This window comes from Alosa alosa, chromosome 16, assembly GCF_017589495.1.
Source record: "Alosa alosa isolate M-15738 ecotype Scorff River chromosome 16, AALO_Geno_1.1, whole genome shotgun sequence".
Lineage (NCBI taxonomy): Eukaryota > Metazoa > Chordata > Actinopteri > Clupeiformes > Clupeidae > Alosa > Alosa alosa.
The window spans coordinates 3,108,662-3,122,935 of record NC_063204.1 but is presented as its reverse complement, the minus strand read 5'-3'; the positions used below and the strand labels follow the sequence as shown (position 1 = coordinate 3,122,935).

Here is a 14,274-nt window from a genome sequence, read left to right as displayed (position 1 = left end):
AGTGGAAGTGGATTTGGCTCTTGTTTTTACCACATGGTTTGCTTGGTGGTTTTAGTATGCACTGGTGTGAACCAGGGGATAACGGCAGGTTGTGAGGGGGAAAGGAGCCTCCAAACTGTGTGCCGCTGCACAATGGCTGCTGTCATTGCTATTGTGAGGGAGGATTGTGTGATGCCTCTCTCCATCCCTGTGTGATGTCTCCTCTGTTGGATAGCTCCTCTCTCGAGCTGTTGCATTCTGGGTGCATCTCTTTCCAGGGCTACCAGTGCACCCCCCACCCCCCATATGGAGCAGTGTCCACAGGTCAGATCACATATAAAGCCCCCTGCTGCCTGTTTCTGCCCTCAATCTAATTACCCCCTGTCATAATGCCCCAGGGCTACTGAAAGCACCTCAGGCCCCTGGGACGATGAACAAGCCTGAAAAGGCTTTAAATGCAATTGTCAGGAGTTCATCCACAGATCATGCTGGGAGCTCCAAAGCGCCAGGCTTCCACTCAAAGATATCTGCCTTCATCAGAGCCTGGACGAGGAACCCAGAAACAGGCTTTGATTGCTGTTCATGCAACAGCCAGGACATTCAGCCAGGAGTCTTTGTGGTGCTCTTACTGTTGAGCCGAGCCTGGTCTGCGCCCATGTGGAAGAGAATAGGAGGCTGTCCTCCTCACTGCCTGCCCAGAATGTTCTGTATGTACCGCATGTCGCTGCACTCGCGGGTAATCGTCCCTCGCAGGCTCGGGAGCGTCTGCCTGGCATATGGAAGCTCTATCAGGGGAAAGGCAGTCATTTATGGGCGAGGTCCTAAATGCGTGCAGCATCCCCGGAGCAGAGTGGGGTCTGGCATTAATGCATAGTGATCTTAATCATAGCAGGCTAATGGAAAAGGGTGTGGTGTGGTGGGCACGGCACGGCACAGCAGATCTGAGAGAGGGGGAGATCTGCTGCAGTGAGCTCGTATCTTGTATAACTGAGCCTCCGGAGGCTAATTTGTCCTAATACTCCTATGAATTTGCTATGAATGATTAATTTTCTCTGCGCACTGCCAATAGAGCTGAATCATGGAAATCTCCGAGATGGTCAAACACTAATGTGAGTGTTGAGAGTGGTGCCTTAATGCAGAGATAACCTGAATAACAAGCACTGCATACATAAGACTCATAAGTTTAATCTACATGTTTATACATGCGCACTTTATATCTCTCTTTCTCTTTCCTCTCTCTGTGTATTCTTTTGTGCCAGTATCTAGGAGCCGTGTGCATTTACATCACGCATATTAATTACAGTCCTCTTTGTGAACACGCTAGCCCATTAATATTTATTACGCGATTGATATCTAAATGGAATAATTAGCACTTGGTGGCGATTGTCTTTGTAGCTCGGCCAAGCTGGAGAAGTAGGCTGCCTGTTCATTTGATCTGTTCGGCATCAAAAGAAAATAGGCCAAACTCCCCTTTAAAACAATATATATATTCCTCTCCGATTGCCCCTGTGGCACTGTGGAGAGGGGGACTGGATACAGCCAGACCATGAGAAGCTACTTGAAAGGCATTGAGACAGCAGGAGGAAGCCTGGAGTCAGGTTTAGCACGCGGTCTATTTTGGCGTCCGTCCTACGGGATGTGTCCGCTTCACAACCCGGTCACCTCGCTCTGACCCATCATCTGTGTTCCGACTCGCTCTCCTCGAGCCCGTAGGGACTGCTATGCTCCCTCACCAGGCCGTGATAACAGCCGTGTGCTCTGCTCAGGAGATTAACATACTGTACTGCACAGACTGCCCTGATCCAGGCGCCTCGTACAGTTGAGATATGCCTATAGGGTAGTTATGAGACCTATATACTGTAGATCTTTAGAGTATATAGGTAGTTATGAGAACTATATACAGTAGATTCTGTGTCCTACTGGTGGTGTTGTGGTGGTAGCAGAGTTCTAGAAATATCTTGTGAGATTGTTTTCTTTCCTATCTGTGGACTACAGGGGACCACTGAGTTCAAGTCTGAGTCATCATTAACATCTACTTGGCATGTGTCTCCCTGCAACACTTGTGCTGCGTCATGCATGTGCTCTGTGTTTATGGACAGTCCCTCTGAATATCCCACATTCTACAGCTTTAACATTCCACACTCTATAGCTTTAAAGTTCCATATTCTACAGCTTTAACATTCCACATTCTATAGCTTTAAAGTTCCGCATTCCACAGCTTTAACATTCCACATTCTACAGCTTTAACATTCCACATTCTACAGCTTTAACATTCCTTATTCTACAGCTTTAAAGTGCGTATGTAAGGTTAAAAACATTTTTTGACAAATGAAGGGACATGAAGCAAGATAGTAGTGAGTAGTGATTTTTCTTGAAAAATCAACTTTAAATACAATAGAACAATATTTACAGTTCTTTTTATAACTGAATTTATGAACATTCCAGACACAGTGATGACCTCATGAGAGGGAGTCCAGCAAAGTTGAGCTTAGGGGAGAATGGGTTTTAACTGCATTTTCTTTTACATTGATAAGGCCAAAAATGTTCTTTATGACATACCAGTGGTTCATAAGCATGAGCCTGACTGGCAGGGACACAGTAAAGACGAATAGGCTACAAAATTTAAATCAGGTAAATCATGGCCATCAAATCATCAGTGAGAAATTGATTAGGGGTGTGAGTAAGATCAATAATGGTTGCCAGTAAAGAAAATATGCATCAGGATATTTTTATGTCAGGCAGGTAGTAGACTCTAGCATGACATACTGGAATGAAGTCATGTTTTTGGCCTCATCAGTGTAAAAAAACCTATTGTATGATCCCTTATCCCATGTGTTTTAATTGACCAACTTTGCTGGACTCCCTCTTATGAGGTCATCATTGTGTCTGGAATGTTTCCTGGAATGTTCATAAATTCAGTTATAAAAATAACTGTAAATATTGTTCTATTGTATTTAAAGTTGAATTTTCAAGAAAAATCACTACTCACTACTATCTTGCTTCATGTCCCTTCATTTGTCAAAAATGTTTTTTAACCTGACATACGCACTTTAACATTTGACATTCTACGGCTTTAAAGGGCTGAATGTTCCACATTCTACAGCTTTAGAGGGCTTGTGTGTTCTGATGGGGTGTTTGTTGAAGAGCACCAGACATATTAATTTCTCATCTGAATGTATGCATTCATCGACCTGCACGTCTGTTATTCATTAGACAGAGGTCATTTGTCTGGAGAAGGCAGAGGCCCTGCCCACGGCGTCCAGATGTACTCATGAGAGGAACAACCATTTTGAACAACAGACGGGTAAATTGTTCGGCGCTGCCGGGTGGTCTTTGACTCTCCCACAACGCAGATGAATTTGAGCGATGACATTGAAAGGCCGGGAACTGAGAGATGCCCCAGCAGACCGCAAAAAAGGCAAACAGACGAGAGCAAGCATCAAATGAGACATCCTGTGGGAGAAAGAAAAGAGAAGCCTGCCATTTTGTGTCTCACTTTGAAAGAGGAAGAAGGGAGGCACTCACGGTACCTCAGCTCAACAGTCGTGTCCCAGATTGCCAGAGCGTCGTCATCCCCAGGCCCCTGGTACCTCTGAAATAGTGGCTTACTGGGAGAGGAAAGAAGAGGGGGAGCTAGAGAGAGAGACGGAGAGGGGGGAGAACGAGAGAAAGGGAAGAGTTCCACAGAGAGATACACTGTGGCCTTGACGTAGATATCTCTGAGAATCAAATCTGGGAGGCTGGAAATGCTTTTGCTTTGAGGGGCACGGCTGGTAGTCCGTCAGTGGCGGTCAGCCATGATCACTTCACTGGGGACGCAGGACAAGGTACAAGGTACAAGGGACGCAGGACAAGGTACAAGGTACAAGGACAGGGCCGAGGGACGCAGGACAGGGCTGAGGGACGCAGGACAGGGCCGAGGGACGCAGGACAAGGTACAAGGGACGCAGGACAGGGCCGAGGGGGACGAGGACAAGGTACAAGGTACAAGGGACGAGGACAAGGTACAAGGTACAAGGGACGAGGACAAGGTACAAGGGACGAGGACAAGGTACAAGGTACAAGGGACGAGGACAAGGTACAAGGTACAAGGGACGAGGACAAGGTACAAGGTACAAGGGACGAGGACAAGGTACAAGGTACAAGGGACGAGGACAAGGTACAAGGTACAAGGGACGAGGACAAGGTACAGGGCTGAGGACAGGGGCGAGGGGCGCAGGACAAGGTACAAGGTACAAGGGACGAGGACAAGGTACAAGGTACAAGGGACGAGGACAGGGCCGAGGGACGAGGACAAGGTACAAGGGACGAGGACAAGGTACAAGGTACAAGGGACGCAGGACAGGGCCGAGGGACGAGGACAAGGTACAAGGTACAAGGGACGAGGACAGGGCCGAGGGACGAGGACAGGGCCGAGGGACGAGGACAAGGTACAAGGTACAAGGGACGCAGGACAAGGTACAAGGGACGAGGACAAGGTACAAGGGACGAGGACAAGGTACAAGGGACGAGGACAGGGCCGAGGGACGAGGACAAGGTACAAGGGACGAGGACAAGGTACAAGGGACGAGGACAAGGTACAAGGTACAAGGGACGAGGACAAGGTACAAGGTACAAGGGACGAGGACAAGGTACAAGGGACGAGGACAAGGTACAAGGTACAAGGGACGAGGACAAGGTACAAGGTACAAGGGACGAGGACAAGGTACAAGGTACAAGGGACGAGGACAAGGTACAAGGTACAAGGGACGAGGACAAGGTACAAGGTACAAGGGACGAGGACAAGGTACAAGGTACAAGGGACGAGGACAAGGTACAAGGTACAAGGGACGAGGACAAGGTACAAGGTACAAGGGACGAGGACAAGGTACAAGGTACAAGGGACGAGGACAAGGTACAAGGTACAAGGGACGAGGACAAGGTACAAGGGACGAGGACAAGGTACAAGGGACGAGGACAAGGTAGTTTGATGCAGCCGTGTCGATGGGAGCGAGGACTGTGTTTGATGCAGCCGTGTCGATGGAGCGAGTGTGCGAGGAGTGTGTTTGATGCAGCCGTGTCGATGGAGCGAGTGCGAAGTGTGTTTGATGCAGCCGTGTCGATGGAGCGAGTGTGTGAGGAGTGTGTTTGATGCAGCCGTGTCGATGGAGCGAGTGTGCGAGGAGTGTGTTTGATGCAGCCGTGTCGGGCTGACTCCCCTGCACTGTGCGGCTCTGTCTGCTGGGACTGTGTTGTGTTTGAGCTCCATCCTCCCTTTCAAGCTGCGCTTGGATGTCAGGAGAGTTTACAGTGTGTGAGTGTGTGTGTGTGTGGATTGTGTGTGTGTGTGGGGTGTATAAGGAGAACAGAGGGGTAGAAAAAACAGCCAGGTGTAATAAAATGCTGGTGAAGAAGATTTGATTCTCTGGATGGCAGGTGTCCATTAGTAGGATCTAATATTCCTGTACCGTTGTTTATCATTACGTACATACTGTATGTATTTTTAGGTTTATTTCACAACTCTCTGATTTTGTATTTGTGCTGTTTACATAATGAGGAACAATTGGGTCAGAATGAACATTATATTTTGTTCCACTTTCAGTAAACAGAATCATAATATTTAATCAAATTCATCACCATAGGCTTATTTTCACACATGCAACTTTTGGTCGTCTGAGATTTACGCTAAGAAGATTTTGATGTGTTGATTTGCTGACTCTTAATCCTCTCACTTGTCTTTCTTTCTCCTTCTCTCTCTCTCTCTCTCTCTCTATCTCTCTATCTCTGTAGAAACTGGCAAGATCGACCCGGTCCTGATTGAGAAGTACAACACGCCGGGCTTCGTGGGCTGTCTGTCTCGAGTGCAGTTCAACAGCATCGCTCCTCTGAAGGCAGCGTTGAGGTCTCACGATCCCGCGCCCGTCTCCCACCTGGGCAAGCTTGTCGAGTCCAACTGCGGCGCGTCCCCCCTCACCATCCCACCGATGTCCGCCGCAACAGACCCCTGGCATGTGGACGGAGGTAAGAGCATCACGAGAAAAGGTCTTACCAAAAGTATCTATTATAGATAGAAAAGGTCTTACCAAAAGTATCTATTATAGATAGAAAAGGTCTTACCAAAAGTATCTATTATAGATAGAAGGCTGTTGAGAACACAGTAGGTGTGAGCTCTACAAGCCTTCAGTGAGGGAAATCAGAATTATTTACAGGCTTTGACGGTAAAGTAAACAAGTAGATGTAAAAACACGATCAAGTACTTAAAAATGCAATGTTATTTTGATGTTATACGTAGATTTAGAATTATGGAATATATATTTGTTATATTTATGTCATAATTGTATAAAAGACTTTCTGAATTAAATTATAGGTCTTAGAAGATTCAGAGATACAGAGATTGCTCTAATATTTCCCTTGTGGGCAATAACACAAGCCACTAACTATTGCTGATGCTGCGTCTGCAGCTGGAATCAGAACGGCGTGCAGTGCAGAGATGTTCTTTGCTCACTCTGCAGCCTTTAGTATTAGCAGGAGGGCTTGAACTTGAGTGGCATTTTCAACAGAAGATTTACAGTCATTGTCTCAGAATAAGTTTCTTGGTCAAAATATAACACATTTACAAAATACAAAGTATGCTTTGTCATGCTTTTCGTGTGGCTGCAGAACCAATCAGAGGACTGTCAGCATGTGTATGTATGCCATACTCAGTGTACAGGGAATAAATGAGCGGTCAGAGTGATAAAACAAGAGCTCAGCATTTCCCCTCTTTCTATGAAATGTAGCTTATGCCACTGCACCGTTAGTGACTGTTAGAGATGGATCACTGCATCACATCAGATTACTGGCAGCCAGCTGGTGTGTGTGGGTGTGGGTGTGTCTGTGTGCACGTCTGTGTGTGCGTGTGTGTGTGTGGGTGCATTTATGTGTACGTGTGTGTGTGTGCCTGCGTGCATAAAATGTGATGTACTGGCACAGCTTGAGGCCCTGTGCATATTGAGGTGACAGAGTAGGAAGCGGACCCTGTCTGATCTCTCTAACAGCTATAGCCTACAAACCTGTCAGAATATGAACACGGTTACTTCAATCCATTCAACATGACAGAGTGGGTCTCATTCCTCATCTATTTACCGTGACATGTGTCTGTGCTGATGAAACCATAAAAGTGCTTCGTGTCATTTGCAACACTTCTCAATCATGTCATTTGCAACACTTCTCAATCATGTCATTTGCAACACTTCTCAACAGGTCCTGGCTTCCCGTTTAACGAAGAGAGGGTCATACCAGATGCAGTCAACAGAAACTCTGCAATAATCGGAGGTTAGTAACAAAGGATGAGCTATAACAAATAAAACAGAAACTCGGCAATAATCGGAGGTTAGTAACAAAGGATGAGCTATAAATAGAACAGAAACTCTGCAATAATCGGAGGTTAGTAACAGTAACAAAGGATGAGCTATAACAAATAAAACAGAAACTTAGCAATAATCGGAGGTTAGTACAGTAACAAAGGATGAGCTATAACAAATAAAACAGAAACTCAGCAATAATCGGAGGTTAGTAACAAAGGATGAGCTATAACAAATAAAACAGAAACTCAGCAATTATCGGAGGTTAGTAACAAAGGATGAGCTATAACAAATAAAACATAAACTCTGCAATAATCGGAGGTTAGTAACAAAGGATGAGCTATAACAAATAAAACACACTCTGCAATAATTGGAGGTTAGTACAGTAACAAAGGATGAGCTATAACAAATAAAACAGAAACTCAGCAATAATCGGAGGTTAGTAACAAAGGATGTACTATTAAAAAATAAAACAGAAACTCAGCAATAATCAGAGGTTAGTAACAAAGGATGTGCTATAAAGAATAAAACAGAAACTTAGCGATAATCAGAGGTTAGTAACAAAGGATGAGCTATAACAAATAAAACAGAAACTCAGCAATAATCGGAGGTTAGTAACAAAGGATGTACTATTAAAAAATAAAACAGAAACTCAGCAATAATCAGAGGTTAGTAACAAAGGATGTGCTATAAAGAATAAAACAGAAACTTAGCGATAATCAGAGGTTAGTAACAAAGGATGTGCTATAAAAATAAAACAGAAACTCAGCAATAATCAGAGGTTAGTAACAAAGGATGTACTATAAAAAATGAAACAGAAACTCAGCAATAATCAGAAATTAGTAACAAAGGATGTACTATAAAAAACTAATCAGTGCATCATTAAAATCCTCCACCATACAACGAATGAGAAACAAAATTACATTCTAAAAAATTTCATGTGGTAAGATGTGGATATTATGCCACTAGTTACTGATCAATTCTCATACATGTGTGCATGTGGAATATGAAACTGTTTTTAGAGGCTTTGTAGAGAAAATTTGTTTGTGTACTGGATGCACTTTTGTCATTTCATATATTAACATCATATATATGATGTTTTATGGTATATTATTTCATATATTAATTCTATGATGTTTTATGGTATATTATTTCATATATTAATTCTATGATGTTTTTTATGGTATATTATTTCATATATTAATTCTATGATGTTTTATGGTATGTTATATAGCTTTGTAGCAAACAGGACATTGTTCCCTAAAGGCGCCAGCTGCAGCATGTGGTGATTCATTCCCCATATTCCTTGTGCAGGTATCATCGCCGTGGTGATATTCACTGTGCTCTGCACGTTGGTGTTCCTGATTCGCTACATGTTCCGCCATAAGGGGACCTACCACACCAATGAGGCAAAGGGGGCGGAGTCGTCCGAGTCCGCCGACGCAGCCATCATCGGAACCGAGCCGCCGTTCACAGAGACCATTGAGGAGAGCAAGAAGGAATGGTTCATCTGAGGGAGTGCCGCAGACCGCGCCTGCCCGCACTAAGCGCCACTGGTCCTGCATCGCTCTGAGTAGCCACACGTGACCGAGGGGAGGGTAGGGGGCTGGGATCTCATGCTGTTCTGCTCAGAGATTCTGTACATAGTGACTGGCTTGTCTCCGATTTCTATTGTGTTTGGGAATTTGAGGACATCTTTGAATATTTACTCTCTGGATCAATCATGCCATTTTTGTTTTGTACACTGATCGGCCAAATCCCGTCTTGCAGTGACTGAGACCCATAAACGTGCTTTTGTTTTGTACACTGATCGGCCAAATCCCGTCTTGCAGTGACTGAGACCCATAAACGTGCTTTTGTTTTGCTTTCATTGCCCATCCACTTTTTTACATGTCTTCTTAAGCATCCAATTTTATTTTGTTTTGAAAACTACTCCTGGAAAGACAATGGCAAATTGTCAGCGCAAATGTTTATCTTGGTTTAAATTATATTAGGTACAGAATGTTTCTTTTTGTAAACTGACATTGGATTGTATCTCCACCATTATTTCAATCTGTACTGAGAGGAACAAAAAAATGGCACGCAGAGAACATCTCGTGGAGCGTAGAGAGCGCGGAGAGGCGACACACTGCCATGCTGCTTAGAGCAAGTCAGATGTTAAACATGTTGCAACTTTGCCATCTACACTTGTGGTGCCAAACTCCCCAGTCTTATGCGCTTACTTTGTGAAGCTCGTAGGAGTTTTGAAAAACCTCTGAACTTAATACATTCAAAATGGATAGTGAACATGTGCTGTACGTTTGGCACTGGGTGCAGCTTAAGGAGACTCTGAAATTGTCCACAAATCAGAATTTTATGGAGTAATAATGTGTTAAATGGCTTAATCCATTGTGCCTTGTGGATTTAGCCACTTAGCCTTCTAGTTCAGCAGTATTACACTATACAGAAGTTAAAGCAAAGGGAGAAATTCATGAGTCTAAAGTAGTTTAATTTCCATGTAGGACATTTTGTGTTTATTTTTTTATTTTCTTTTTGGTCAGTTGTGCTTCACTAGGCCCGCTCATTGGCATGACTCCAACTATTTGAGTTTAGGTTTGAGGTTTTAGGGGTTTCTTTGTATTATTACATTACATGTTAACCGCATCATCATATTATCATTTCTGCCATTATAACACAGTGATTTCATCTGATCACAATGTCATTTTTGTTTTCTCATTTCTGTGGTCTCATTGTCACAGGTTTTTTTTTGTGTATTATGGCAAAGTATTATGTTCCCCCTTCCCCAAGTGGTTGCAAACAAAGCACGACATGTAAACAAGAGCACCACATGTAAACAAGACCCTGCTGTCTGGACGAGTGAGCACATCACCCCCCTGGATGTGTTCACACACGATAAAGCCACTTCTGTGCCTGCAATGTGCAACGTCACCAGGAGAAACAGACTGGCAGCAAAAAAAAAAAAACTTGAGAAAGTCACGATTGTCTAAAGCAAAGTAAGAATGTGTTACAATTTTATTGCATTTATTTGAATTATGAACAATTGTTGTTTTAATCATGACTTTTTGAGTTTTGTTGTTGTTGATGTCGGAGGCATTTCTGGGAAGACGTTGGCTAAAGGAAAGCATCAGCATGGGTTGGATTTGAAGGTGAAGCATCAGGTGAGACTTCTAATGGTGAAATGGATTGTGCAAAAGTGACAAAACTCACACTGGCCTGGTGGCTTCTGTTCTAAAGGCAGAATGGGTGAGAACCCAGAATAAGAATACGTCTCTTTTGCACAGTGATGCGGTGTGTCGTGAGGTCTTGTATGTTTAGTTCTCAGTGTGTAAAAGGCTCGATTAGGTTTGACATGTGCCTCACCTTCGTATGCATTTTCTTTTATATTCCTCCTAAGAAACAGTGATGGTTTTCTTCTGACTCATATTTATTCTCACAATATTCTCTACATCCCTGCAAATCACCCCCAAAATGAATAAATAATAATCCACAAAAACGGCTGCACACCAACTTGAAGTGATTCTCAAAAGACCTTGATGCACCATGGGAAATGTAGTCAACATGTGAACGTGGAACTAGCTGTTACATTGATTTTTGCTGACCATGTTAGCAATCACATTTGCTTAGACCAGTGGATCGTTTGTAGGCTATGTTAATGTGCTAAAAGTGTCAGTAAGTATATTAGTTAGTATGATTTACCACTAGCTGTCATGAAGGAATTGTTGCTATGGAGCTGAAGAGTTTGGGGGGAATGTAGCAAACGTATTTGCATGTCACAACAACCCGTTTGGTTTTATCGGACATTCCACTATAAACTTTGTATTATCCTTACCATCCCTCGGCAACATGTCCTCACCATCACAAAACATAAACACACTGTATACAGCTACAATGATATTGTTTTGTACAGTGATACTGTAGGTAAACCATGCGTTTTGTTTCACAATAAATATGATATATATATATTTTTATGAAGATATTTTATAGATGACCTAGCCATTGTCTGTGTTCCATCCGTTTGTGATTCAGGAGTGTGTTGGATGTTGGCGAAGCTTGTTTTCCCAGTTAGTACTGATGGATGCCGTATTACATGTGTGTTTTGGTGGAGAAACATAAACGCTTTGAGAACTGTGCTGTTGTAACATTTTCCTTTTTTTTTGATTGCCCGGTTCTATTCGGTTCTATTGATCGCTATCAGAACCATATTTTAAAGATGAAACTCTTTAAAAAAGAGCATTCTTTCTGGGCCTTGGTGTGACGGAGATAAAGCCCAGAGAGACGGAGACAGTGTTCCCTTTTCACTTGCACTTCTATAGAGGAAAACATTTGTTTGTTTGTTTACCTGTCTGTTTTGTTTGTTTGCCTGTCTGTTTGTTTATATCAGTTGTCATTCCATTCCCAGAGCATAAGACTAAAGGTCAGGCTACATGAGAGTCTACTGTCCCAATACGATCTTCAGTGCTACATAGTGATAAACTTCACATAAAGCTTGAATATACAGAATATAAAGCTTCTATTCTTTTTACATTCTACTCATACATTTTTATGATGAAATGTAGCACATTGCTCTCTTTGAGTTGAAGCAGCATGGCCCATTGTGTGTGAATTGTATATACTGGTAATGTAAACAGCTGTGGAATATCATATCTGTATTTATTATTGGGGATGTATTTTTAAAATATTTGCTATTATGACAAGTTGGGGAAATAACAGTTTAACACTTTTTTATATTTAGTGCAATTCCGTTATTGACTGGATGTGTTTGAGTTTACTCTTCCATGATGTGAGGGACCTGATTAATGAAACAAGGGAATTTAATATGCGTATGTGCTTCTTTTTATGAAATGGGGTTCAAATGTACTTATGAACCTGTCACTGACATTATATGACATTGTTTGTGAGCTACTCTGAGGTGCTCAGATGTGAGGTCTATAGATCAAAAGGAAGCACTGTCTCCTGAGGCGAGATCTAAGGGTTGTGTCTGCATCATTCCACTTACAATTACTTTTTGATAACATGTCATCTGTCAAGCCTTATTTGCAGTATGTTTTGTGATATGGTATAAAGTTACAACATTAAAGAGCCTTGCCATGATTTACTCTGCTTGGTATATTTATTTACTTGTTCATCAAAATTCAACAGTCAAATGTGTGTGTGTGTGTGGGGGGGTGTATAAGGAGAACAGAGGGAGGAGAAAAATCAGCCATGTGTAATAAAATGCTGATGAAGAAGACTTTATTTGTTATTTGATTCTCTGGATGACAGGTGTCCATCAGTAGGAGCTAATATTCCTGTCCCGTTGTTCATCATTACATACATATGTATTTTTAGGTTTACTCTGTTTCACAACTCTCTGATTTTGTATTTGTGCTGTTTACATAATGAGGAACAATCTGGTCTGGATTAGTGGATTACTTCAGTTTTGCCTGTTGTGATACGCTGCCCCCGTGTGCTACCAATTGGTACTGCATGTAGGCCTACATCCTCATCCTCTTCAATAGCCCAGCTGAGAGGTTGCAACCAGACCTAGGGCTCCACAGTTCTTTTCAAAGGCTATCTAACCTGAATGGTTTGACACATCTGGGATGCATTTAAGACTGTTTTGGTCTAGTTTTGTTTAAATACAGCTGAATTACTGCATCACTCACAGAATCAAGAAGGCTCAACATAGACTCTTCTTCTTTAGGCACCTGAAGAAGTTTCATGTAACGTCGGCTTGTGCATTTCTACAAAGCCATCATAGAGCCGTCACTGTCTGGTATGGGAGTTCAGACAGTCGCATCAAAAGGAAATGATAGAGAGTTCACTAAAGCCTCTGACATAATTGGTTGTCACCTCCTCCTAGTCCACGCTCTGTACTCTGAGCGCACCTTAAACCGCGCTTCCAGAATAATCAAAGATCCCTCTCATCCAAACCATCGTTTGTTCCAGCTTCTCCCCTCTGGAAGATGCTACAGGTCCATAAGAACTGAAACCACACATTTAAAAAACAGCTTCTTCCCTTCATCAGTCAGACTCCTGAACATTAAAACACTGATCTTAACTATTTATTTATTTATTACTTCTTGTTTTGTTTTTCTTTCTTTTTCCACTTTTCTGGATCTATCTATCTATCTAGCTATGTATCTATCTATCTAGCTATGTATGTATGTATCTATCTATCTATCTATGTATCTATCTATCTATCTAGCTAGCTATGTATCTATCTATCTATCTAGCTATGTATGTATCTATCTAGCTATGTATCTATCTATCTAGCTATGTATCTATCTATCTATCTAGCTATGTATGTATGTATATATCTATCTATCTATCTATCTATCTATCTAGCTAGCTAGCTATGTATCTATCTGTCTACCTACCTATGTATGTATGTATGTATCTATCTATCTATCTGTCTATCTATCTAGCTAGCAGCGGTCCCCAACCACCGGGCCGCGGCCCCGACATTCCTAACCGGGCCGTAACCTACGACATGAGTTTAAAAAAAAATGCATGCAAACTAAACTCAATTTAATTCGCAATAATGTCACGTTTTTACATGACATAGGCCTATATGCAGTTGTTTGATTGCACGCATGTTTGCATTTTGCAAGGTCTATTTTATTACGTCTGTCCGCCTTCAATACTTTACATATTGCCTTCAGCGCTGCGCAGCCTCAGGTCATCTCACTCACTTGATCAGTTCTTGGCGGACGGTAGTGTCAAAGATGGTTGATTACGAAGATACTTCATGAGAGGCCATTTCCTGTCCCTGGACATTTATGCAAATAGGGTAGCAGTACACGCCCCCGCACATTTATGCAGTGATCGGGCTCTCTTTTTAACATTGAGGTCTATGGCTGAATCCAAGAATTTCCCAGAATTTGTCCAAGCCTTATTTTTCTGAGCAATGGATGCACATTTCGGACATGGTATCATGATCTCAATATTAATGAAGGTGTACACCAAGTTTATTTTGTACTCCGGCTTGTCT

General features: G+C 42.5%; 1 protein-coding gene across 2 annotated transcripts in view; it reads left to right on the top strand.

Annotated features, from left to right (window-relative positions):
• Nucleotides 1-12,392, top strand: part of cntnap2a (contactin associated protein 2a) — a 369,048-nt gene extending 356,656 nt beyond the window's left edge. For both annotated transcript variants that reach the window (XM_048266216.1, XM_048266215.1), the window contains 3 exons: nt 5,749-5,979; nt 7,201-7,272; nt 8,616-12,392. In XM_048266216.1, coding sequence (XP_048122173.1) covers nt 5,749-5,979; nt 7,201-7,272; nt 8,616-8,815 — 503 coding nt within the window. In that variant the 3' untranslated portion in view covers nt 8,816-12,392. The remainder of the gene's footprint in view (nt 1-5,748; nt 5,980-7,200; nt 7,273-8,615) is intronic.
• Nucleotides 12,393-14,274: the final 1,882 nt, after the last annotated feature.